The following is a 27,957-nucleotide window of genomic DNA, read 5'->3' on the forward strand; positions in this document are numbered from 1 at the left end:
CACTCATTTACCCCATCGATATCTTTTTTTGTTAAATTGCGGTAATAGAAGATGTTCTATTGCTGCTATAAGCAATGGTACTTCTTTAATTTCTTTTTATATAACATTCACATATAAAACTGTATGGATACATCTTATTGATCATCACAAGTGACAGAAGTTGCTAAATTCAGTATGTGGCTTTGGATATTTAGCCGTATTTCTCAATAATTTGTCAAAATAGGATTTGTAGATATGTACATACTGTATTATATTGTACAGCATTCATATATATACACATACATATATATATATAAAAAGAGAAAACTCAGCATTCACCATTGTTAGAGAATATATATATATATTCTACTAAATCCAACAGCACCTCACTGGTTCATAGTACAAAAACATTGGCTACACTCAAGCCGTCTAGTACATGCTAATGTGAATTCTGGATGAATGCAGATTCTTCAAACATTAATCACTCATGTGTTCAAGGTGGTATAAGAAAGAATTTGAATGCTAGCAATTTTGTAAGCAAAAAGCTTTAGTGTTTGAAGCGTCCATCGGACTCTATATTTTAATCCCTGGCCACTAACCATGTTGGCCGGTGTGCTCAAACGCAAACAATATAATTATATTGGATATAGGAGCTGGAAGAAACTATGAAAATTTTTAATAAACATTCAAGCGTGGAACGAGATTTCTAATGAACCAAGTGAAATAAAATAAAAAATAAAAGCAACTATAGCAAGCTACCTTTAATGCATCAGGTGTGTCTTCTAAGCAGTACACCTTGAGGTTGTATTCAAGAGATGTACAGAGAATTGGTGCAAAGATAGCCAGCTGGAGTCTCTTTATGGCCGAACTGGAATAAGACTCCCCAACAAAAGCATAGGTGCCTAATTGGTCAAGTAGAATGTGACAGGACTGGCTTTCCAGCTGGCAATAACACGGTGTGTTGAGTGTCTCTTCATTCAAAGTCACCACCTCCTGAAAAATAATAATTCAATAGTGTTTAGATAAATACATTTATTAAGAGGGAAAAATATACATGGAACAAATATAAAAAATAGTAGCTGCATTTATTTTAGTTGATGGTAATATTTACACTGTAATCTAGGAAAACCAATTATTGTTGGGAAATGCTTGAAGATTAGCTAATTTTCTTACTATACCACTAGAGGGAGCTCTATAAGACAAACATTGAAGAGTTCACGCATTTTTGCCAAGAAAACGCAATGAAAACTGAGCTGAGCCATGTTCTAAAATTTGAAATGTGGAGATTTAGAATACAGTGGTAGGGTAGTCAGCATTCTGACAGTCAGGATGCCAGCAGTAACAATACCAACAGGTGCATCCCAACAGATTGCAGAGGTAAGTAGTAGGGTCAGGAGGAGACTTAGGGTTAGGGATAGGGTTAGGTACTAGGAGGAGGGTTAGAGTTAGGCTGCAGGAGGGGAGGGTTAAGGCTAAGCTGCGGGAAGGTAGCGTTAGGCTGCGGGAGGAGTGGGTTAGGGTTAGGCTGCGGGATGGGAGGGTTAGGGCAAGGATTATAATACTTACAGAAATCTTTCGGGATTCAGACTGTCTGGATGCCACTGTCGGTATTCTGACCGTCGGCATCCTGACTGTCGGGATCCCATGCCCAACCCCAGTGGTAGGTGTGAACCCTTAAGAAACCATCCTGTTGAATGTAATTTCCAGACATTTATGAACTTGTAAAAAGCATAAAAGTTATTCTTAGTTATTTTTTTCGTTAAAGAACATAATTGTAAGTAACATCATTCAAATAATTTTGTTTGCTTTCTCTTTATTACTATGGAAAATATTTCAAATGATAACTTTTGTGTAGGCATTCAGCATTAGGAAAAAGATGAAGCTTCCAACCTTATTATTAATACTCTTATCTACAAATGCTCTCTTACCTCCCAGCTTCCTTGGTGAGATTGTGTCTTCAGCTGTAAAATCCAGTCTGATGTGGTGATGTCTGCACAATGTGGAATGGTTAAAATGACTGGGCGACATAAGAGAAGTCCCGTGGGACCACACGTTACCATAGGACTCAAAATGGTTTGTGTCCCCTCTGATGGTAGTCTAAAAGAAAGGAGAGTGATCACAATAACATGAACAACTCTATATATGAAGAATTATAGCATATTATAAGGATATGCTAAACTGTACAAGTCATGGGTGGGATGTACTAAGTATTGCATCCGTGATGCAGTACATCCCACCTCTCGTCAGGTATATACCACGGTTGATTACCGCGGTATGTACCTAGAATATCGCAAAGGACAGCCCCACAGAGAGGGATCTCTGGGTTTAAACACCCAGAAATCCCTCTGGCGTCTTTCTGCACATGCGCAGAATTCCATGGAGGGTGATGGGAGGGATACAATTGGATCCCTCTCAGGTGGAGTGTCACGAACAAAATCCCATAGGCTTCAATTGGGTAACAAATATAGGAATATATATAGTCCACGGCGCTTGAAACAGAACAGAAATAAATCTAAATAAAATATAAGCAATGGTTGTACTGTAAAAAATATATAAAGATAGGATATATTTTAGCAGCAGTTAAATGGTTGCAACCTAATATATAACTAAAGAACAAAAGAAATAACCACACTTAAACTTGTATCCAATATAGAAAAAATTATATATATAATATATATATATATATATATATATATATATATATATATATATATATATATATAGTAAAAAGTACATTCAATCTAGGTGTGCAATAGAAAATATGTAATAATTTAATAATCAGTATCTAGTCATAAAGGCTCAAATAGTCACAGCGATGGACATGTACATGAAACAACACACATTGAATCAAGCATGTAAAAAATGAAACATTGTCTCTATTAATAAATAGCAATCCTAAAAAGGATCCATGGAAAACAAATGACAAAGTCACGTAGCTGTGAGCTCTGATAGAGCCAAATGCTTCTTATTAGAAGTAATATATATATATATCTATATATATATATATATCTATATCTATATCTATATATATATATATATATATATATATATATATATATATATAAAAAACTCAGCCGCTTCCGGCTGAAGAAATATGCATTAACAGTAAATGAAATAAAACAGGACAATTCCAGAAGATCCTTCTTCAGTAGAGTCAGTATGGGTGTATATACCCAAGCACAAATTTCAGTAGACCAGTATTATAATAGGATGTCTCTGTGGAAGTCCTCAGAACCTGCTGTTAGATATGCACACTGTATGTGAGTTAGTCCTATAGAACTTTATAGAGCACTGCACCACTTTGTAACCTGGAAATCCAGTTTGCAGTTACCAAGTACTTGAGTTGGGAGGCCAGAATATGGCGCATACCTATGTATGTGTGATGAGTTTTAGAGTATATGGAATTTTTAGAATACAGAGTATATTAGAGTACATTGTACATCTAAACTAGCACTGGATCTGAGTGGGGGCATGTGAATTCAGCAGTACTCATTACAGCTACACAATCAAAACACATCATTTACTTACACTGTATTTTCTCTCTTGTTAATCATCAAATACATTTCATAGTACTTTCCCTGTGGAATTGCTCCATGTGGTATCAGCAGGCTCACTCCTGTTATAAGACACATCCTTTAATTTAGGGCAACATGCACACATTTCAAAGACTTCCAGATACATCAAAACTTCATCTCACATAGATTTTGAAAGTGTAGATTTGCATGGAGAAAGCAACACTAAACTGGGGCTTAGTTTGAAAGAATTGCCATGAAGGGTTAACACCTCGCTGTATTTGCTCCTCCACATTTACACACAAAGTCAAAGCGCATCGCAAGCATGTATTTATGCAAAAATATGTGTCTTATAGAGACCTACTGATCTGATTTTGATGCAACAGTGTCGTTTAAGCGGAACCAGGGAAGTAAACAAGAGATATGAAGGATTGGCAATAGTTTGCCCTGCAAAATGTTGCTGGAATCATATAATTAGGTCATTAAGTATAACTAATACTAGGCCAATCAATTTTTTTGAGAAGAAAAAGTGTACCAGAAAAACTGCTACTGTACCTTTTTGCCGTTCTTTCTAAATGCAAAAATAGACCATTAAATAATACACCTAATTTTGTAACAATATTATAGTTATGACATGCTGCTATTAGACAAAGTAATTGCATATTTTATACAAAGTAAGTTGTTTTCCATGCAGTGTTGACGTACATTTACACTAATGTCAAAGCAATGACATTTTCATAGCTTTCAACAAAAGTCCATACATGAAAAAGAAAAAAAACCTTCCTGTATGAAAAAGAATGTCATTTGAAAGGTCCCAGTTTTGAACAAAATAATAATTGTAAATAGTTATGCTCTAAGCATGATGTACATATACAATAGTACAACTGAATATAATAATTTATATTGTGAGTGACAATTTGATGTGACCTGTTTTTATGATGTTTTACCACTTCATATTAATCATTAATATTATTAGTATCACAGTATTTTGCTAACCATGATTATCGAATGCCAACAATGGGATGAATGACAGGTATGTAAGAAGCCCACCTGTGTTTGGGTACGTTAGTCTGCCTCCAAGGCTCCCGAATGTCCCAGTCACACTGTTACTAGAGTCACGAGGCAATGTCAGGAGATGTTGGCTACTTATAGTCTTATTTCTGGCATTAATGATGTTGGTGTCTGATGGATATGTCCCTAAAGGCTTTGCACCAAGCAGGTCTTCATGTATCCCAGGAGATGAGCCCACTGGAGAAGAATTGTAGACTTTAATCTTTAAGTTTGGGAGCGGATCCAACAACGGAGAATTAGTCATGGGGATTTTGTCACCAGAATCTTGCAAGGCATACATATGGCCTCGATATATACCAGCGTTGGCTGTCAGATCTGGCTGCATTGATGGGTGAAGTAAATGAGAATTGTCTGCAATAGAAAATGAATAAGTAAAATTATACAATTTGGTAGATTTTAACCATAAACTGTAGGATTGCATTATCACATTTCTGTGACTGGCGGCAATCAGAACTCCAAGTTTATGCTTTCCGGTTTAGAACTGACTATAGGGAGTATATTTACTAAAAGTCGATTTATTGATCAAAATCGATTAACATAGATGTTGTGTTTCTGAAGCTAAATCACACTTTACTAATAATGAAAATTGTCTGCTAGTAAATGTGTGGTTAAGCCCTAGAAACCCAACATCTGTTGATAGATTTTAAATCGATTAAAATCGACCTTTAGTAAATATACCCCTAGGTAGCTTGGTGGCAAGTCTAGCACCACTGAATAGTAACAGAATAACTCCAATACAGTTTGGCACCATTACCGAAACACCTTGTAAAAGACATTGCATTGTAAGCAATAGTGTATACATTACAGCTACAGCTCTGTAAAATATACCTTGACCCAAAACAACACGATTTTGCCTACATAGTACATATCGCCTTAATTCATTTAATGGAGATTATATGTAAATGCAGGTCCATATGATCAATTGCTGAGATTATCACTGATCACTGTTTATTTACATACTTCATTATAACTGAACCATTTTTTCAAATCATTCACAGTACCATGAACCCTTTGTCTTATCTCAAATGCAAATAGTTGTAACAAGGCCATCTAGTAATGAAACTTGGCATAAACCAAACCACTTTCTTTTATGTCACTTTGCAAGTTAGCAGAAAAGTATAGAGTAAAGGCGGACATCCACTTGCCGATTTCTATGAGCGATTGAACGATAACGTTATCGTTCAATCGCTAATGAATCGTGCATGAATCGGCCATATGGAGCATATTAGGGGATGATTGATGTGCCTACACTGAACGCCTGATCGTTCAGTGTAGGCACAGCACAGACTGTGAAACGACTGCACGATTACAATGTCGTAATCGTGCAGTCGTTTTTGGTCTGCTAGTGGATGTGCGGCATAAGGCCATTGTTCTGCTGCATCAAAGTTAACATTTCTCTGTCGGGTATCCTTGCAAGGGACAACAAAGCGAATAATATATTGTATAAATGGCCTATATAAAAAAACATACACTGTAAAATACACTGACTCAAGATTTACATAACAAATTCCTATAAACATATTGAGACGTTTACATATGTAATTCTGAATTTCACTTTTTTTTTTCCTTCACAGGTTTTTGTTGGCTGAGAAATAAGATCCAATATATTTGGCATAGTTTAAATGAAGGTCTGAAGTTTACACTGTAATTATAAAAACATACAGTCTGCAATTAGAATTCCCTGGATGAAATATTGTCGTTATCAGCCTCATCTGTTATGTTATTAGGACCATCTGCCAGTTCCTCAAAAGATGACAGTTAATGAGCGTGCACAGTTGTGGATAGGTTGAAGGTGTCAAGCACATTAGCCATACCGTGCCTTGAAGTCTTGAAGTTTACCGGGTGAAAGCCTCCTGTAAGGGCAGCTGAGGAATCTGTGATGTCGGTGTCAAAATCACGGCAGTTGCGCCTGTACACAACTATGCCGACGGCCATGAGTATAACAATGAAGATGAAAACGGCAACAACCAGGCCAGCATAGAGAGCAATGTCTCCTGTTGAGTCCAACACTAAAGAAGGAAAGAACAATCCATCACTAAGCAAATTGCAGATGACTGCCTAATAATAATAATAAGAAGAAACTGTAGCACTAGTTAACAAACATAAACTTTGATGTACAACAGAGGAAGTAGAAAATATATGAAGGCTGAGGACATAATTGAAGCGATGAAAGACAGTAGCTATAATTCTACATGCCCGTCAGGATGGCAAAGACCAGCAGTGATAGGTCATATGGTTGTGGGAGTTAAAATTCTTATCTAACATAAACAAGCTACTGTACTAAAAAGTTCCCATACTGTGATACTTTAGTTCAAGCTACTGATGTCCCATCAGCCATTTTCCTAAAAAGATGATTACAGCTGGCTGACTGTTCTTCAGTGGGATTACAGACAAGAAATTGAGAATAATGACTCCCCCTGAGATCACAACGGTCTTTCATTTTGCTAAACTCCTGCACATACATATTTGTGAGTGTTATTTGTAGCTCGATTAGGCAGGTCAACTTGCATTGGTGTTGCGGTCATTTAAATGAGATGCCCACCCATTTCCCTTATTCTCCCCACTCCATACACCCAGGAGGGGTCCTGATGATTACGACCTGGGTGGCTGTGAGAATTTCTCAAATAGAATTCCCTTTTAACCTGAGTTTGATGGACTATTATAATCCCATGTTCACGATCCCAACAGCTCAGCTATTTAAGGCTGTACCTGTAATATGTATTATTGGTTGATTATAACTACATAGCCTAACAAATTTCTGTTGCTGGTGTCCTAAAGTATATTTTTTCTGTTATACCTTAACAAGGTGTTTTACTATATATATATATGTGTATGTGTATATATATAGATATAGATAGATATAGATATAGCTATATAGTGAACTTACAGGAGTCATCGATTACAAGACAGTAAGTGCTGTTCACAACTTTACTCTTCATTTTTTAAAAACACCATTGAGGAAAATAGATCTTCTGGATTAATATTCTGTATTATTTTACATCGGGTGGTACAGAATGTCGACACTAGTATTTCACGTTATGTCAACATTCCTAATGTCGAAAGTAAACATGTCGATATAGCATTTTCAGGCCATTGTAGTCCTAACCATAACCCTAAAATTAAGTGTAGATATTCTGTCTGTCAAAATTCACAATGGCGACATTGTGAATGTTGACATTAAAACTATTTGACATTTTGGTGTCAAGATAATGACTGCATAGCTTAAATCAACTTGTATATTAAGCCATTTTTCAATATCACAACTCTATTTTACCAAGAGAAAAACCCAGCTCTTTTCTCAATTACCAGGGATCATCCCATAGTAGGTGTCCGGATAGAAATCTACAGTAAATAGGTTACATGCAATAGGTCGACATGGGCAAAATGACGAGGGTAGGGTTAGGGTTAGCCACCAGGGGTAGGGTTAGGCAATAGGGGGAGGGTTAGGATTAGAGTTAAAAAGTTGTTGACCATTGAACATGTTGATCTTTTAACCCTGTCGACCTTGTGTCAGTTTACCTTTTGTACCTGATGACCTTTTGTCCTTCGACTTATTGCATGATGGCCATTTGGTGTTGACCTGTTGATGATCAGCCTTTTTATTGATGATCTTTTATACCACCCCCTCCCTCTCTTTGTGTCCTGCCCAATTTCTAAGCTTGCAGCCTTCCCTGTGGTGTATAGGAAAGGTTCCTGGACCGCACACCCTGAATATATACAGGCAGGTGCATAAATATTGGGACATTGACAGAATTTTCTTATTTTGTCCTCTATTCACCACCACAATGGCTTTGAAATGAAACAAACAAGATGTGCTTTAAATGCAGTCTTTCAGATTTAATTTGAGGGTAATTACATACAAATCAGGTGAACGTTGTAGTAATTACAACGGTTTCTATATGTGCCTCCCACTTTTTAAGGGGCCAAAAGTAATGGGACTATCAACTCAAAAGCTATTTCATGGGCTATTCCCTCGTTATTTCATTATCACTTAAGCAGGTAAAAGGTCTGGAGTTGATTCTAGGTGTGACATTTGCATTTGGAATCAGTTGCTGTCGACTCTCAATATGAGATCCAAAGAGCTGTCACTATCAGTGAAGCAAGCCATCATTAGGCTGAAAAATCAAAACAAACCCATCAAAGAGATAGCAAAAACATTAGGTGTTGCCAAATCAACTGTTTGGAAGATTCTTAAAAAGAAAGAATGCACCGGAGAACTCAGCAACACCAAAATACCTGGAAGACCACGGAAAACAACTGTGGTGGATGACAGAAGAATTATTTCCCTGATGAAGAAAAACCCCTTCACAACAGTTGGCCAAATCAAGAACACTCTCCAGGAGGTAGGTGTATATGTGTCAAAGTCAACAATCACGAGAAGACTTCACAAGAGTGTATATAGAGGGTTCACCACAAAATGTAAACCATTGGTGAGCCACAAAAACAGGAAGACCAGATTACAGTTTGCCAAACAACATCTAAAAAAGCCATTACAGTTCTGGAACAACATCCTATGGACAGATGAGACAAAGATCAACTTGTACCAGAGTGATGGGAAGAGAAGAGTATGGAGAAGGAAAGGAACTGCTCATAATCCAAAACATACCACCTCATCAGTAAAGCATGGTGGTGGTAGTGTCATGGCGTGGGCATGTATGGCTACCAATGGAACTGGTTCCCTTGTATTTATTGATGATGTGACTGCTGTCAAAAGCAGCAGAATGAATTCTGAAGTGTTTCGGGCAATGTTATATGCTCATATTCATTCAAATGCTTCAGAACTCATTGGACTGCGCTTCACAGTGCAGATGGACAATGACCCGAAGCATACTGCAAAAGCAACCAAAGAGTTTTTTAAGGCTAAAAAGTGGAATGTTATGCAATGGCCAAGTCAATCTCCTGACCTGAATCCGATTGAGCATGCATTTCACTTGATGAAGACAAAACTGAAGGGAAAATGCCCCAAGACAAGCAGGAACTGAAGACATTTGCAGTAGAGGCCTGGCAGAGCATCACCAGGGATGAAATCCAGTGTCTGGTGATGTCTATACGTTCCAGACTTCAGGCTGTAATTGCCTGCAAAGGATTTGCAACAAAGTATTAAAAAGTGAAAGTTAGATTTAGGATTGTTTAGTTTGTCCCATTACTTTTGGCCCCTTAAAAAGTGGGAGGCACAAATAGAAACTGTTGTAATTTCTACACTGTTCACCTTATTTGGATGTAATTACCCTCAAATTAAATCTGAAAGTCTGCAGTTAAACCACATCTTGTTTGTTTCATTTCAAAGCCATTGTGGTGGTGAATAGACGACAAAATATGAAAATTCTGTCAATGTCCCAAGACTGTATATGATGGGAGGTGCTACCTGATGAGACTAATTGCAGGTACAGAAACAGACAGATCTCAGGTGCACAACTCCAAATTACTGATAGTATATAAATGCAATAACATTTTGCAAGCAATAGAAGTTTGTAACATAATCATGGCCAAGGTTATGGGCCTACCCACCATATCCAGGTAACCTCTGTAGGTTAGGTCACTAACATACACAATTTTAGCTAAGTCCTACAAGTTTATATACTGTAGTGCAATTTTGGGTTGATTTTTGGGGCGTGGGTCCCCTGGATTGCTTTGGATGGTCTGCTCCAAGGCTTTGCAGTATAACACATTCTTTCTTTTCTGCACAATTTTAATAGTTTGTTTCATTATATTTGTATTTTCACCTTTCTATGCAGCCATAGCTGCTCTTACTTTTTTTACTTCACTTTTCTCACTATGGCGGAGCCCTGGGGTGGCTATGCTGCGCTGGTTTAGGGGTGTCCTGCGCTCTGGATTTGAACCCTAGTATGTTAGGGACCTGGATAATTTTGGTAGGCCCATAACCTTGGCCATGATTATGTTAAAAACCTCTGTTGATTGCAAAATGTTATTGCATTTATATATTATCAGTAATTTAGAGTTGTGCACCTGAGATCTGTCTGTTTCTGAGCCTTCCCTGTGATTAAATTCTAAAGTTGCTCAGAGGTGTTTTGCTTGTGAAACATACTGTATGGCTGCTTCCCTTCTTAGCGAAGTTTAAAGGACAATCAGCCACCTGTAATATGAAATGGATTTGATCAGTATAAAATCCTACTTGTGGCTTTGCTTTCTTCTGCTAGACACACAGCATGACATTGTCCTGATAATGCTAAACTCAACAGCCCTGTTAATTCCAAATACCCCAAGTTTAATAGCACAAACATTCAATGGAAACAAATGTCAAATCTACTGTTGGATGTTTTGGTTAAATGCAAGTGAACTGAATTTTTTTTAAACAAATGTTTATTGGTTTAATTTGCAAACCTGCATCTCATTTATTTTTTTATTAATTTACTGTGAATAAGAAAAATATCCATTTGTGGGTAATGAAGGGGGGGTGGGCAGGGAAATGCAGGCGTGTCACAAGTGTGTGGGCATGCATAAATTATCCACTGCGATGCCCCATGCAGCTTGAGGTCTCATAGCATGAGCCACAGTTAGCAATTTCTGAGTAAGGTCAGAGCTTGTGCAAGTGTGCATGAGGCTGCGATGGTACTCGTTTGTACCGATGTTTTTGCAGTCTTGCTAAACATTACGGATGTGTGTAAGGTACAGTGGGCGTCCTTATGTAGTGCAACGGCTGCATAGCGATCACAATGAATTAGCATACTATCACATTTCAACTGCGTGCGTATCATCGATGCGATCCCAATAGCGATCCAAGCTGAATCAGGCCCATAAATCCGAAATACTGGCCCAAATGAAGTAATATTGGGGGACCAGGATTTAATTAGGATATGTAGCCCAAAACAGAATTTTCATTCTTCAGTGGAATTATCCTTCAATTAATTAATACCAGTTATGTAGGTATTTTGTAGAGTATTTTAATATGTTCCTCTATTGAACCTTTTCAAAAAAATGTTTTTCTCTTTATCATAAACCGTCTGTGGCAACAATTAAAGTTACATTGCCAATGCATACCTTCTGCTAATTTGGACAAGCAGAGAGTATACATAAAGGGGATATGGGATATTGTCAATGGGTTTTAGTTGAACGGTTCAACCTCCTGATAAGATTTGCCCCTTTGATGTTATTAGGTGATACCGCAGTGGTCAAACATGCAGAATATGCAAACAGAAATTAAAAGATGAACAAAAAAAAAAGTGATAATGAGTAAATGAAACTTACAATGACTTTTTGGCTCACCTAAGACTCGCTTGTCTGTTAGAAAGAAAAGCCAAAATGAAATTAGTTGGAATGACAGAATCAAATTCAAATGAACACAATGGACAGCAATGAAAAGAAAATGTCCATAAAATCACAGATGACATGAATATGAAATGTAATAGAAAGCCTGTGGAAGACTACTGTTAGATCTGTGATGTGAAACATGCTACTACAGGCTTAACTAACATTAAAGGTCATGACCTTAAAGAACTCTCATAGATAATCTAAGCTACTAGATACTATGCTTGAATACCACAGATATACCAGAGAAAGTACATTGTGAATTACATCAAAGTTTAATGTGTGTAGGGAAATTCCATTTTCAGGCTCATATTGACCAATAACTCTAGTTAATTTGCCATTAATAATTTCACATACCGAGCATGTCAGCAAATAACTTGTTAGAGTACCCAAGTACATTATTAGAAGACCAATATTCTCAGTTGCTACATTATAATTAGCAAAATAGTGAAAACTGGAACAAAACTCCACTTCTATAGATGTGTTAGTAAGCATGAACAAGGACTGTAACGAAGGAATTGTGACCGGTTCCACCAAAATGACACATGGGCGTTGGGGAGAAATTGTTGTTGCCTTGGCGGCACCTATACTATATTCCAGGGTGCATTGAGAGCGCCCAGCTGTCTGTAGAGGTGTCGGGCGTGTAACAGCTTTCTACTCCCGGCCTCCTCATTGCAGCACATGAGATATGGACCTGCCCAGTGTGCTGACGTACCCTATATGACACTGGTATATACTCATTGTCATAAAAAAAGTCACATTCTAAAGAAGACTTACTTTGCATACACATGCCATCAGTGCAGTTCTTTGAGTCTAAGATCATGCCACTGCAATCTTTTCCCCCATTTTTAGGGGTAGGTGCATTACATTCCCTTCTCCGCCAATGAGTGCATTCAGTGCTGCAGGCAGACCACTTGCTCCACTCAGTCCAGCCTCCATCAACTGCATCCCAAAATATTGCAAGATAGAAGATTAGAGAAAGGCAGCTAATGCATAGATTACAGTCGAGCAATATGATTCAATGTCAGCAAAATAAATAAACATCATCCAAAAAGTTATGATTAGTCATACATACATCACAAATATGGATTTAAAAAAAATCACTGATAGAGTAATGTGTTTATAGGATACTACTTTCCAAGAATCAAACATGGGCACATTTACAAACGCCACAAAGGTACATCTTAACAACACTGTACAAGTGACTTAAAATGATAAATGATGATAGAAAGAAGTTCTCCACCAATAATTATCTTACAAGAGCACATGCAATGATGATGATAATAAGCTCAAAGCAGGACATCATCCAAAAATGATGTAACGATGCACAATACCTGGGCACATTGTGGTACAGGTGAGCTTCTGAAACGGTTGGCCATCACAAAATGAGCCACCATTGAGTGGAGTTGGATGTGTACACATTCGTGTCCTCTTTTGTATACCTCGGCCACATGGGTTGTTACATGGTGACCATTCCGACCAAGATGACCATCCTCCATTCACTATGCAGAGAAGAAACCAAACAAAATATACAGTTCACAATCAGGCATTTTTTTTTTTAACTCTGTTTTTGTAGGAGATAGATGGACACAGAACAGATTGATGGCTTATGAAACATATTAATGCTGATAACATGCAGAGGGAAAAATCAGTAGAGAAAAATAATAGTTATCTTAACTAATGACTTGAAAATATTTATAACCATCTGGTAAGACTAGGTCCAGCCTGGAAAAATCTATGCCACCCACTGTCGGCTGGGTAGAATTGGCACACAAACACCATTAACAGGTGCCATGGTTATTTAATTATAAGCAGATGTAATTAATTTACTACACGGAGAGCTGAAAAGCATTCCTTAGTTTTATTGCCACAGACATCTGCTACTTGAATTGCAAGCTTTGCTGTGCAGAAAAACATGGAACAAATCAAAGTAGCACGAGTGCTTTTGAATAAAAGCAACATATCGGTCTTTCGACCGGCATTAAAAAGAACATATATCCTCAGATTATTGGCTGTTCCTTAGAAGATTGTGGATTTAAATATTTTTTATGCAAGTATTAAACATACTATTGTGCAAGTATGGTGTGTTTTAGGGAAGCTCACTCAGACCATCAGTATTTATTTTTAAGTTCTATTTAGTCAATTCTCCTAGAATATTGCAAGCAGACACCATTTATCTATGGCGGCTAGTTTTGGGTAATTGATATATAAAATTAAAATCTGCAGCCAGTTTAAACATGTCAGGTACAAGTTTAGAATTACAGACAGACTGTATTTGTGTGCTGGACATTTACAGATATTTATCAAGACATCCAGGAAAACATGGCTGCTACAAGTGTCTGTCTCCCCCTTAGCGAGTGAAACCTTCTGCAATTGTCTGAAGTCCCATGAATCTAGAGCACAACTGCTCACAATCACATGCAAACCATTTAATTCTTGCACATCTATACCCAGGGGCATATTAAGAAGGATGGGGCCCGTATTCACTCCCTGTCCAGGGGCCCCTCCTCTCTCTCCGGCTGCAGTCAGCGAACTGACAGCAGCAGTAGACTCCAGGCACTAGGCTGCAGCGCCATTTTCCCGGGGATTTCCTGCTGCCATTTTCCAGGCATTTTGTGTAGCGTTATTCCGTGAGACTTCTGAGAGGTAAGCATAAAAAAAACATATGGGTGCAGGGTGTGTGGTGTGGTATCTGCACCCTTTATAAGTACGCCCCTGTCTATACCACCAACCATAATAATATCATTTCCTATGCCAAATTTTACAATTATAAATAATTAGCAGCCACCTGAAATACTCCCTTCATGAAAAAATAACCAAGATGTGTATAGAAAGGTGAAATACCACCTTGAAAGCTTTTTTTTTTTCCACCATAGACTTGAAAATAGAAATGGGAATCAGTCAGGAAGCCGATGGTCGAAATGCCGACCACCGGCTTCCCGACTGTCTAATCCTGTCAGGGGACTAATGATAGGTGTCATTAGTAGGTATAATGAGGGAGTGAAGTCACCAGAGCAACAATCCATTCAAATTAACTCTGATAAAACGACAGTGGGGGCCAAGCCTATATATTAAGGGCTCAAGTGATCCCCTTTACACGGAGGAATCCTCAGATGCAGGTAACTTTAGAAACAATCGTTATAAAAACTGATCAAATGTGGCCATACCGTCTAAGGGCAGGATGTACTAAGAGGAAATGTGGCCAAAACTCTGAAAACTGCCGTTTTTGGCCCACATTCCTATATGCACTAAGCTCTGGAATGCATTACTTTCTGGAGCTTGGACCCGGTGGGCAACGTCATCTATCGACATAGATAGTCATAAACCCGTTACCTCTTTACAAAGGATAGCTTTTTTTTTAAAATAGCTGTCCTTTACAATTTTAGTCTCAATTCTAGGTACATATCGGCATTATTAACTCTGGTATATACCCGGTAAGTGGCACATCTGAAAGTTAAACTCCTAACCGCGAGTCCTATTGAATGATCTATTGCTTTTATGGTTTTATCATTCTCACAATTTACTCTTTATCATTTGCAATTTTCATATAACCTGAAAATGCAGCAATTTATTAGGTAACAAGTTGAATCAGATGAGGCTTTTTTTTATGAAAAGGTGTTTATGGTAAACAAACAAAATGATAAAACACAAAATTAATCCTAAGAATAAGTGCAGCTGTCTTCCTATAAGGAATACATAATAACTATATTATAACAACAGTTCAAATAATAAAAACAATTATCATGCAGTCAAAATGTGCTGTTGGTGGGTGTTTGCCTAATACATGCTTACAAAAACAATGAGTTACCGTAAACAATGACGGTTGCTGTGGTACTTCTGCGCTTGGCAACAATATTCTTAGCAACGCAGGTGTAGTTGGCTGTGTCTGAGAGCCGGGCTTGCTTAATAATGAGGTTATGGTCAATTGTTATGAGGAAATTAGTGTCTTGTGTAGGGTCAATGATGTCTTCATTTCTTAACCACTCCACCTAGTGAGGAGGAAGGGAGGGGTTGGGAGAGGAAGAAGAGACACATCCAGATGACATATAATTAAAAAGAGAATTTAGCAGTGACTGCAATATCAACAACAATTAGTCATCTTTGAACTTTAGTAGCCCGGAGATTATTGCAGATGATTGAAAAGGTTAAATATGTCACAAAGCAATCCACATTCATTTTGCAGTGAGAGTAGCTAAATATGCAAATATTCTGTGCAATAACCCTTAAAAATAGGAAAGTAATGGCTTCTGTCATTCAAGATAGATGGCGGCTGGATCTGAAATCTCTCAAACCGCACTTGATCTTGACTTGGTATCTTACATGTCCCAAAATAGCCAGTAAGTGGTATTACGCAAAAAACGTCCCTGTTTAATATAATGTGGGAGTTATATAGTGTTGTGGAATGACAAATACAGTGTATATATATCGAAACAAGAGATCAATAACATCAGTTTATGCTTTCAATTGTATCTCAGACATCTCACTTTGATGTTCCCATAGACAAGTGCAGGTTTTACCTTTTCTAAAGCACAAGCTTAACCTCACACACACTGACACTATAAACTTAGCTGACCAGAGAAAATGTGATTGGTCCATTTCATATATTTGTTTCCTGACAGCTATTACACATCTATCAGCACACTAAAATCTCTGAGGGCTCCGTGCTAATGCACCTCTTGCTATTAGTCCATTAATGTTGCGGGGGGGGGCGGGGGGGGGGGACATTGATTATCTTTGAGGTTTCACCAGGCCCTGTGTCATAGCTACAGACTGCCAAATATGAGCAAATGAACAGGTGTGTAGGTTAAGTGTGCTACTAAATGTCACAATAACAGATCAGGAACACCATATAAACAATTCTGGAGAATAATAAAAGCTGGCTACACTAATGCGGATGCATCCATCACTCTGCTAATGTAGCCGCAAGTATGGGACTAATTTATCTCTCTCCTTCTCTTTCCTGAAATGCTTCTGCCAAAGCTTTGTAGGTGTTATCACCTGCTGGATAGCAAAGCTGTAGAAACTATTTCTGGGATGGCTGCTTTCAATAAGACAGCTGAACAAAATGTTTCCTTTGGGAGGCAATGAATTTTAACTGTAACCAAAGTCACGGCCGGTAGTTTTAGGAATAACAGTAGCATTAATAACAGAGCTCAGTCAGATTTTCACATTCAGATCATATCTGGCCAACTGTTAGGCTCTAAGCCAGAGATGATTTTATTCATTTTTGCATGTGCTGTCTTGAGCCAGGCTATGTTATACAATAAAACCTACGTGTATTATTTGTATATAGCACACATACACAAGCTTACAACACACACTGGCACATATGGTTGTCAGACAACAAAGCGGTTGGCCAAAATACTTCTTTATGTGTGATTGTTCGATACCCAGGTGGAATATCTAGGGGAAATCATTTGGTGAACAGTGGGTCCAATGGCTATTAAACATCAATATAATAATCTGCTAAAATCTGCATACATGTGCAGTAGGAACCAGTGTGCAAGCCTCCAACAGCCCCCTACTGCTAGAGCGAAGGACAGATCCTAGCCTAGTAGGAGAGGAGGACCCTCCAGGAACGAATAAGTAGCCATTGAAGGGTAGGGGTAAGATATATCAGGGGGTGGAACGGGACAGAGAAGTGGACAGAGTGGAGTGGAGAGGGGGGCAGCAAACAGAGGAGGAAATGCAGAGCCAGAGCTGTGGGTGGTACAGTGCGGAGGGAGTGGGCAGACAGAGGTGACCCGGCATATGCAGAGTCATTTTACTAGTAATAAAATAATTTCTCAAAAAGTAATGCTATTAGACATTGAGATACATTTTTCAAAGTCAACTCTTTAAGAGAGGTGGGCACAAGTTGAAAAAAAAGTGTCAGAGGGTTCATAGTTCTTATGGTTGGCCCTGGGAACAACCACATCACGGTGGGTTCCATACATTGAGGTCACATGACTGAAAAGAAATGAAACAATAAGTAAAATTCCATCGAGCCCAATGATAATCTGAAACAATGTGGTTAACTGACATGTATGGCATGTGTCTAATAATACAACCAAATAGATTATCTTACCTCAGCAGGCGGAATGCCCTCAGGTGGACGACATTGCAGTAACACTTCCTGTTCTAGTGGTACTTCTTTGCCCAATGGCTCCTGGTCAAAATTCTTCCTCAAATCTGTGCATTAAAAAAAGTAAAAAAATAAATATAATTTAGTACCATATAATAATATTTCCAGATCATCATATATAAGTACACCAATATCATAGGCATGGTAATAGCATTTGGGGGGGAATTCAATTACTGTAGGTGCGAATTTGGTCCCACAAGACGAATTCACTGCAAATTTGCATTGCTAATTTGCAATTCAATTTAACACTCGCATTTGTTTTGCAGAGTAAATTTGCCTGTTTTTGTTCGTCACCCCAGTGCAGGTAAAAAGGTAGGGAAAATCCTTATTTTAAGGTATGTCAGGACTTGCTTCCGATCCCCATCGTTAAATACTTCCATTCAATTTGGGGTGCATTATTTAGCTAAAAAGCTTATTTTAGGAAAACTTTAGCCCAATTTTTATTCACCCCAAAAATTACCATATTTATTATTGGCCCAATTAAGCTAATTGAAAACTTCCAAATACCTAATTAGTCAGTAGGGGGGGTAGTCCAAAAAATAATAGCTTTTTTCCACAATGGCACATTGTAAGCATGTTTTTTTCTCCTTTTTTTTGCATTTTCCATTTAATTCCTTTATAATTAAATGAAATTCTATAGCTTTTTACATTTAACTTTTTTAAAAAATGCAGAAATCAGCTATTTGACTCTTTTTAAAAGCATACAGTACTTTCCTTGTATCCATTTACATTATTTTATCTGATTCTGATAAAGAAGTTGTCACTTTTTTCTGGTCCAGGAAGGTCTCCCCATTTTTTAGTGCTTTTTTACTTGTTCCCCTTTTGGACAAAATTTGCACACTGTTACTGCGAGTAGTGCAAATTGGCATTTTCTAATTGAACGGTGCGTATTTCGGGTGCGCGCATGAAGGCAAAATGTGCAAGTTTAAGGCCTTTTGCAAACTCGCACCTAATTGAATTCCCCCATTGGAGCTAAAAGTTCACTCTCCTACAACTCTACTGTGCTCATCACAGCAATATATTAATTACCCAATTGGAGGTTAGCTATATCAGAATTTTCAAATTAACATTTAGGAGGCAGAGGACTAATTTACCAATTACTAAACTACTTTAAGGCTGAACTGCACAAAGACAGCCACTAGATGGTGATGTTGTCAGTGTAGTTACAATCTTTTTTCTTATTACAATAGAAACATGCTAGAAATTACAAACTTACAGGCTATTCTGACATAGGCCCGACGGCTCTTGGTGGTTCCAGCTGAACTCCATGCTACACACTGACACCAGTAATCCTCCAGACCAAACAGTTCCTCCACCTGTTGCCTGGAAACTTCAATCTGTACCTCCCGCACCACAAGGCCTAGTAGAGGATGCAACTTGTTTATATACAAATCAACATTTCATGAACACAACTCTGAACAAGTTGCAGGAGAAAAACAAACATAACAATCATGCATAATATAGTAGATTAAATGACAGACGGTTACATTGTTGCATACTGCCTGCCATAAACAAATATAAACAACATCTGCTTTGATGCAGACTATATCCCTGTTTTAGCTACTCTCACTGTACAGGATGTGTGCATCATCACCTCACCTATGCTTCCACTGCTGGGGGATGTATCACTCAAAAGTTATCAAAAAGTGACTTTGAGAAACGTGAAAGCAGCCAAGACTTTGCGGTAGGGCCAAAATCCGGCAACACAATCTGTGTGTTCCTCCTTTGCATCTGATTTGCTGGATACCATTTAGCACTGCTTTTATATATTTGCATTGTGCGGTATGTATAGCGTTTATTAATACAGCTGGGGCAAAATAAAGAAAAAAGTAAATTTATCCTGCTGTGTGGTCAGTTTGAGGTAGGACTGGGAACATGTAAAGCTGAACTGTCATCTAAGTGGTAGAACATTTCAGTTAATCACTTTAAAAGGGGGAAGGGGAGGAAGGACGGAGAACCAATTTCCATGATGGTGGCTTCTGATTGGTCGTTCCACTCACACTCCCCATGCAACATCACACAGCGTGAGACAAACCACGGTGCTCTGTTAAAAATGGCTCTATGAGCTGCCCCTTTGTAAAGGGAAGAAACAAATTACTAATATGTGATAATGTGGCTTTATGGCCACAAGTGGAAATCATCAAATAAACAAAGCCAGTGACCTGCTTAATCACAAATCGAGATCAATTGGTGGCTGGGGCAAATTATTTCATTGCAGGGTTTCCTTGCATTGTGCTTTAGGGACAGCAGCACACACATGCTTAAGGTGCGTATCCACTACATGATTAAACTGAACGATTGAACGATTATGACATCGTTATCGTTCAATCCTTCATTAATTGTGTCGGCAACGACCAGCGATGCGTGCTCCCGCTGGTCGTTGTGGGGATCTGTCATCACCTGAACATGCAGGACAACCTGCAGATATCGACAGGTTGTGCTGCATGTTCGGGGATGAGGGGGGGTGCCTGCACTGATTGACATATCGTTCAGTGTGGGCACAATATCCACTGCACAGGATGAAGAACGATTGATCGATTACAATGTTGTAAACGTACAGTGGTTCTACACTCGTGTAGTGGATAGGCACCTTAACATTGGCTGACCAATCAGGTCCAGTCCAATTATTATAATGCTGCATGAGGCAACACATGCTACAATCTTCAGTCTGTTGAGGGTAAAGTTACTAAGTTGTCTACCTAACTGGCTTGGCATAGTAGCATGTTTTGTTATATGGTGGTAGAATTTATTGGCTTGATGACATTAAGATAGGTAAGTGTGCAACTTCTCTTTAAAGTTAAGCGGCAGACTATTTTTTTATTTACACATAAGTATATTTTTGATTTAAATTACTATGATGAAAAAAAACTCCATTAGGAGGCCTATGTAAGCTGGGAAAGAGATAAAACTGTAAGAAATAAATTGCCAACCAATCAGCTCCTAGCTATCATTTTTTAAACACAGCTTGCAAAATGTAATTTGGAAGCTGATTGGTTAGTATTTTATCTCTCTCCCAGCTGATACGTAGGTCTGAAAGGTTTAGATCTACCCTATTCAATTTTAACTTTATAACTTTACGTTAAATGTGCCCCCACAATATGAGTTTCTTTTTTTCACCCTTGCTTCAACTGGCAGGTAACAACCAGTTTTTTTTAATCTACCCTTGGTTCTAAGGAATTTCTAACATTTCTTAATTATATTAATAGCTCTCAAACTCCATGCAGTATAAAACGTAGGGCTAGTGATCTTTGACAGCAGCCAAAAGTCATTTGTTTTTACAAGGTTTTTTTAATTGCTTATAAAACTACAGTATATACCGACTGTACGGTATGTTACCTGTCAGCTCATCGACCCTTTCCTTAGTAATGTGGTCATTTTGGTTGACCCACTCTCCATTGCACTTGAAGTAGATCTGTATGGCTGGGTTAGCTTTACACACAAGCTCTACAGGCTTGTTCTTCACAATGTAGGCATCTTCTGGTTCCAAAAGGAAATGTGGCAGGGACTCTGCCGGAGCTGACGGGAAAGAGTCAGGGAGGACATCACTATACTCTATTCCTGCAACAGCAAACAAACAAAAAAAACTTTTGTAAAACAGTTCTCAGCCTTATGATCCAACAGCTTACAATTCACTAAATACCTTTATACAGTAGCCCCCATTCCTGAATGAAATGACAGCAGCCAAAATATTGCTGAGAACTGATGTCAAGTCTAGGCGTTACTATTAGTGTAGTTAAGTACTAGCCATTCCTGGTATCTCTATGCCATTATTAGACCATTTATATACAAGCTAGATAGTAGTAATAATAATTTTCACCAGCCAACAACAATTAAATCAGCTAACAATAACTAATGGGCTAATAAATAAAACACTCCTGTCTTTATATGATGTTATATAATATTATTTGATTCCTCCACAAAGGGTTTAACTTTGGACTCAGGAAATGTACTTTTCTTTTTTGTACTTTAATATACATTTGCAAGAAACATCCCAGAATAGAAGTCAATTAAAACACATACAAGTTTTGAAATGCGTTGCCTTGCAACAAATGTGCAAGAAGATGGCCACACACAGTGCAACAGGCCACACAGTGCAACACGGAGCCTTTCTGCAAAAAGTGACCAGAACATATGTTCACCTTAGTGCTCAGCGCACACCTGCATGTACGGATGGAGGTCTCCGGCCAGAATTACCCTCCTGACACAGCAGGACAGAACAGTATATATTTCATTAAGTGGATCGGATTTTAGTCTATCATGACGGGGCAACACAGAGTGTGACGGTTTAGAATAAAACTGGCGCAGTTGCTTGACGAAAGGTGTGCAGCCAGCTATCGATCCACTTTCACACCAATACAGAAGTTCACTGTTACGTGGTTGTCAACTGATCACGTAGATTTAATCAGAACAAATACGATAGCCATAATAATAAAATTTGTAATTTGCAGAGAAATTAAATTGTACAGAAAAACCATCGGTCTACTTATGTATTGAAAACAAACATGGAAAAAATACTCACATATATAAAATTTTCTTAGAAAGAGAAAATTGCGTTGTCCAATAATTTAATACAAGAAACACAACACAAAATGGTAAATAGTTGTACTTGCATGTTTTACTTTTACTAAAAAAGAAAATAAAAAATACCACTAAAAAGAATAGAAAAAAAAGAGGAGTGCAGGGAAGCTTGCCGGCTCATTTAAAATTAATTTAGGGAAAATTGACTATTAATTTTCAGTTTTAACACGGCACTAAGAAAGCGGCAGGACATTTGTCATAATCCATTAACTGCTCTTTTGGAAACAAAGAATTAAATTCCAGGCTAATTTTTTCATCTGTGTCTTTCATTCACATATTGTCACCACATCTCCCTAACATTGACCAGCAGAGACCCTTCATCATCACTTCATTACAAAAAACGATAATTTTCTCAGCAAGCACGGAATTACACTATGTGCCTATGTAATTAGAGCACACAAAGCAACCTCACTGCCCTGACATAAGCGTGGTTGTCAAAGGGAAAACTTCCCACAATGGTACAGTGCAGGTAAAGTGGGCTCAAAAAAGGAAAACTACATATTTGTTGAAATTTGGGTGATGATTGTGCCAAGCTGCTCTGCAAGGCCATCAATGCAACATTGACAAATTGATTATATGCTTCTATAAATGTTGTATACAGAGTTTGTAGCTAGGATTTGCTTTTTTTTTGTTTCATTTATTGAAACCTATCTGAATATGTAAAAACACAAAAACACCTTTATTAAAGCTGCATTACCGCTGAGATAAATTTTGCAGTAGAATGTCCCTCCCTCTGGCTCGAGCTTTGGGAGAAATGGTTGCATTAGTAGAATACAAAAGTAGCAAATAAATTAACCGGACAGACATAAAATGGAGGTGAAGCAGGAAGACATGGGGCCAAATGTAATAGGTAGTCTGTTTTGGTAAATTGCGAGTTTGGTGCTAAACTCACAATTTTTCACAACTCTCCAATGTAATAGGGTGTCTGTTCACTAAAACTCGCATTTTTTAGAGTTACTAAAACTCTCCATTCTCAAACTCGCATCCAGATGTTTTCACATTGAAAACAATCAACTCGCCCAATGTAATAGAGTGTCTGTTTCAGACTCGCAAAAACAAAGATTACCAAAAGTCCCCAAATATTAGACCTGCTTCAGGCTAGCGAGTATATCCTGAGCAGGTCCGATTAACACTGAAACATGCACATATCCATGAGATACGTGCATGTTTCTGTGTGTACTTATGTTAAATGTTTTTAACTAAAAAAAAAAAAATGACGTGCACCCCCTCCCCAAAAGCATAACCAGCCCCAGGCTTATAAAGCCTGTTCTGGTTCCAAAATGCATAGGGGGCCCCTGTATATTAAGAACCAGCACAGGGCTTTGTTGAGCTGGTCCTGGTTCTGGAAAATCAGGGACAAAACGAGTAGGGGTCCCCTGAAAATTCCAGAACCAGCACCAAACTCTTTCTAGCGGGGGGATAATGCCACAGCCAGGTTTCCCCGGCCAAAGCATTATCCCTGACCGCTAGTCAGTCCAGGCCGGGGATCCCTGGGGAGTTGGGTACCCCCCCAATAAAGGGGTACCCCTCTCCAGGGCACCCCAGGCCTAGACTGATAGCCCTGGGCTATCCCCGGCACCCTAGGGCGGTGGGTGCCGGGTTGATAGTGTAAAAATAAAGTTTGCATATTGTCTTTAGTTGTAGAACAACAAGTACCAGCAAGCCTTCCCTGCATGCTGGTATTTGGAGAACCACAAATACCAGCATGCAGGGCATTACGGGCCCGCTGGCACTTGTAGTTCCACAACTAAAGAAATACGTAAATAAACAAACATACACCGTGAAAGTATAATTTTAATAAAACATACATGCACACTCACACTCACACATACTCACCTAGTATCTGAAGTAATCCATAGGGGTGTACCTGAAAAAAAAAAATCCATACTCACCTCTCCTATGCGTAGATCACGTCCACTTGTCCAAGAATATGTTTTAATAAAATTTTACATTCACGTGTATGTTTGTTTATTTACGTATTTCTTTAGTTGTGGAACTACAAGTGCCAGCGGGTCCGTAATGCCCCGCATGCTGGTATTTGTGGTTCTCCAAATACCAGCATGCATGGAAGGCTTGCTGGTACTTGTGGTTCTACAACTAAAGACAATATGCAAATTTTATTTTTACACTTTACACTATCAACCCGGCACCCACCGCCCTAGGATGCCGGGGATAGCCCCGGGCTATCAGTCTAGGCCTGGGGTGCCCTGGAGAGGGGTACCCCTTTATTGGGGGGGTACCCAACTCTCCAGGGATCCCCGGCCTGGACTGACTAGCGGTCAGGGATAATGCTTTGGCCGGGGAAACCGGTGAAAGGTTTTCCCTGGCTGTGGCATTATCCCCCCGCTAGAAACAGTTCGGTGCTGGTTCTGGAATTTTCAGGGGACCCCTACTCGTTTTGTCCCCTGATTTTCCAGAACCAGGACCAGCTCAACAAAGCCCTGTGCTGGTTCTTAATATACAGGGGCCCCTTACGCATTTTGGGCTCTGTATTTTTAGAACCAGAACAGGCTTTATAAAGCCCGGGGCTGGTTATGCTTTTGGGGAGGGGGTGTACGGTTTTTTTTTTTAAAACACACACGGAAGCCATCACGGATCTCACTGATCTGTGATGGCTTCTCTAAAACTCGCACCTTTTAATGCTACTCGCATTAAAAGGTGTCAGTTTACATAGTCCTAAACTCGCCTAAACTCGCAAATGCAGTAGCCTCGAGCTGAAAAGTTCGCAGTCTATTGAATTTGTGAGTTTCAGTACAAACTCGCACTTTTTAAAAGTGCGAGAAAGTGCGAGTTTGTACTGTTACTAAAACAGACACCCTATTACATTTGGCCCATGGAGTTCTTTATTGCAGCTTGTGACTCATTCTCCTGCCCACACTCCTCTCTGGGTTGTAAGATGGATGGAAGAGCCTAAGGAAAAAAATTGCTGCACAGAGAATACCGGGGGCTCCGGCTTGGGGAGAAGGGCAATTTAGTTAAAAATGTTACCAGGTGCTAATGCAGCTTTAAAGTTTTGTACCTTTATAGAATTAAGAGTAGATGGCATATTTACATGCACAGCTGAATACAAGCTATTATTTTCAGTTACCTCGAAACAAAAGGAGCATTTGATTCGCTTTTAGAGCTGGGCCAATCACAAGATGCGTTTAGCTGTACAAGGTTAACATATGCAAGGTTAACATATGCACAAGTCTTATGCCAGGCTGTCAGTGCTTGGACATTTTTATTAACAGATAATAAGTTGCTTTTACTGTGTGAAATACCTTTACATATAGATGCAAATATAATATTAAAACACTCAAGCTCAATTAAATATAAAAATCTGTCGTCTTCAGCTTCAAAAAGACAAATTGCAGATGCTTTCCTACCGCGGGCAGATTGCACATACAGTATGTATTAAATAATGTGAACAGACCAAGCAGCCACACTATTCATAGTAAAAGTATCAAGACACACTACGCCAATCAGAAGAGCCTATCTATCACGATCCTCAGTGCATATTTTACCTACAAGGCAATGCGCTTGTTGTGGTCTGCAAGCAAGATACACCTATATTTACATACAGGGCCGGCTCCAGGCATGTTCCACCTGAGCGGCCGCATGAGGGCGCCACCTACAGAGGGCGCGTAGATTTTCTCCCGGCATTTTGCCTGGATGGCCCGGCCCTGGCCGTCACTGTTATGCCGGGCTCACAGCTAGCACGGATGGACGGCCAGCCAGCCACTGGACCAGACGACGAGTGACCGGATGACGAGTCACGAGTGGGGCTCACTCAGCACCATCAGCAACCCTGAAGCTGAGCAGCACTGGTCATCGTGGAGGCCTGGACGAGGCGACGAGGGCAGCCGTGCGGAGGAGAGACGGTAAGTGAATGCATCCCCATGGCTGGCTACTGGTATTGTGTGTGTGACTATGTGCCGGCGTGCCGCACCCCACCACATACAGCCTGCCTGTCAGTGCCAGCAGCCAGCCCATGAGTTAAAAAACGGTGCCAGAGTCTGAATGGATGCTGCGCGCATGTGTGCGGCATCCATTCAGTGACGGGAGATGGCTGGGGGAAGCCCAGCTAGTGAGGCTTCCCCCAGCCTGACGTTATGTGAAGGCATGCCATGCGGGCACGCCCCCCCAAAATTACGACACATATGGGTGTGGCCTATGCAAATTAGGCCACGCCCCCATTTTCACCCTCACACCCTTTAAGGTACCGGCACAGGGTGCTCCAACCCCTGGAGCCGGCCCTGTTTACATAGATGTGTACGTCTATCTTGTAGTCAGAAAATAAAAAACACAATCTGCACCAAAAAAATAATTGCTAATGCTCAGCTCCACATCAACCAAAAGAGGCAAGACATGCCCATACACACACACTGCTATTCTGCCGGTCAGTTCATTCATTTCAAGAGCTAACTGCTCACAAATCACACTGCATTAGCCCAAATTGACAGCTATTCTCAATTAACATGGATGACTTGGACCTTACAGATGCTGATTGGTCAGGTAACATGTTTGGATGTTGAAAAATAAGTCCAAACTCTTTACATTGGCTTAGGAGGTATATATTTTTGATGCTTAAAATCAGAGATGGAATCATATGCAGCTTGACATACTGCAGAAATGAATGACGGATGTGACTTGCTCCACTACTCACTCTTAGCCTGGAGGTACAGAATGAATAAACAGTTGTTATCAAATGGACATTTAAGTACATTTTTCCTCGCATACAGAGTTAATTTGTTTGCCTGATCTAAGCACCCAGGGACTGCTAAACAGATGGCATCAATGTATTTGAAAATCTACTTAGGGCTCTTTGTAGGGGTTGCAAGCCTTTGAGACAGCGTGGGGATTATTTAAACATTGCTAAACACACAGTCAAAACTATTATACTGTAATTTTTAACTCTTATTAACATTATTCAAGCTAGCTTCAGTGGTTGATGATTAGATAAATCTAAAGTGGTAAATCAATACACACACCAATAAAACAGTTTTTTCTTTATACCACAGTGACAATTAGGCTTAATTCATTTTTTGCTATTTTGGGAAAGCAATCTCTACTTTCTGAATAAATTATGTATTTTAAAAAGAGAAACATCTCCCAATATAAAAAAAAATACTTTATACTAGTATTACAGGTTGAATCTCCCATATCCAAAATGCTTGGGATCAGGGGTACTTTGGATATCGGAATATTCCGTCATTTGGAATAATTGCATACCATAATGAAATATCTTGGGAATGGGACCCCAATATACGCACAGAATGCATGTATGTGTTATATACACCTTATACACACAGCCTGCAGGTCATTTTTATAAAAATATTTTTTATAATTTTGTGCCTTAAACAAAGTCTGTGTGCATTGAACCATCAAAAAGCAAAAGGTGTCATTATCTCAGTCATGCTAAAAAAAATTCTGTATTTCTGAATA

The 27,957-nt window shown here is 39.0% G+C and overlaps 1 protein-coding gene across 3 annotated transcripts in view; it reads right to left on the minus strand.

The window, feature by feature from the left end:
* The window catches only part of UNC5B (unc-5 netrin receptor B), a 182,115-nt gene that overhangs the window by 10,239 nt on the left and 143,919 nt on the right, over nucleotides 1-27,957 (minus strand). The window contains exons 2-13 of one of the 3 annotated variants that reach the window (XM_088472224.1): nucleotides 21,289-21,510; nucleotides 19,169-19,312; nucleotides 17,896-17,999; nucleotides 15,637-15,817; nucleotides 13,163-13,330; nucleotides 12,606-12,770; nucleotides 11,787-11,801; nucleotides 6,377-6,571; nucleotides 4,542-4,913; nucleotides 3,508-3,595; nucleotides 1,908-2,076; nucleotides 739-972 (exon numbers count right to left, since the gene is read on the minus strand). In XM_088472224.1, the coding sequence (XP_088328350.1) occupies nucleotides 739-972; nucleotides 1,908-2,076; nucleotides 3,508-3,595; nucleotides 4,542-4,913; nucleotides 6,377-6,571; nucleotides 11,787-11,801; nucleotides 12,606-12,770; nucleotides 13,163-13,330; nucleotides 15,637-15,817; nucleotides 17,896-17,999; nucleotides 19,169-19,312; nucleotides 21,289-21,510 (2,057 nt within the window). Of the gene's footprint in view, nucleotides 1-738; nucleotides 973-1,907; nucleotides 2,077-3,507; nucleotides 3,596-4,541; nucleotides 4,914-6,376; nucleotides 6,572-11,768; nucleotides 11,802-12,605; nucleotides 12,771-13,162; nucleotides 13,331-15,636; nucleotides 15,818-17,895; nucleotides 18,000-19,168; nucleotides 19,313-21,288; nucleotides 21,511-27,957 lie in introns of all 3 variants that reach the window. The other 2 variants (XM_088472223.1, XM_088472226.1) reach the window with 2 other exon arrangements.

The sequence above is a fragment of the Taudactylus pleione genome, unplaced genomic scaffold, assembly GCF_031769625.1.
Source record: "Taudactylus pleione unplaced genomic scaffold, aTauple2 ptg000121l, whole genome shotgun sequence".
NCBI lineage: Eukaryota > Metazoa > Chordata > Amphibia > Anura > Myobatrachidae > Taudactylus > Taudactylus pleione.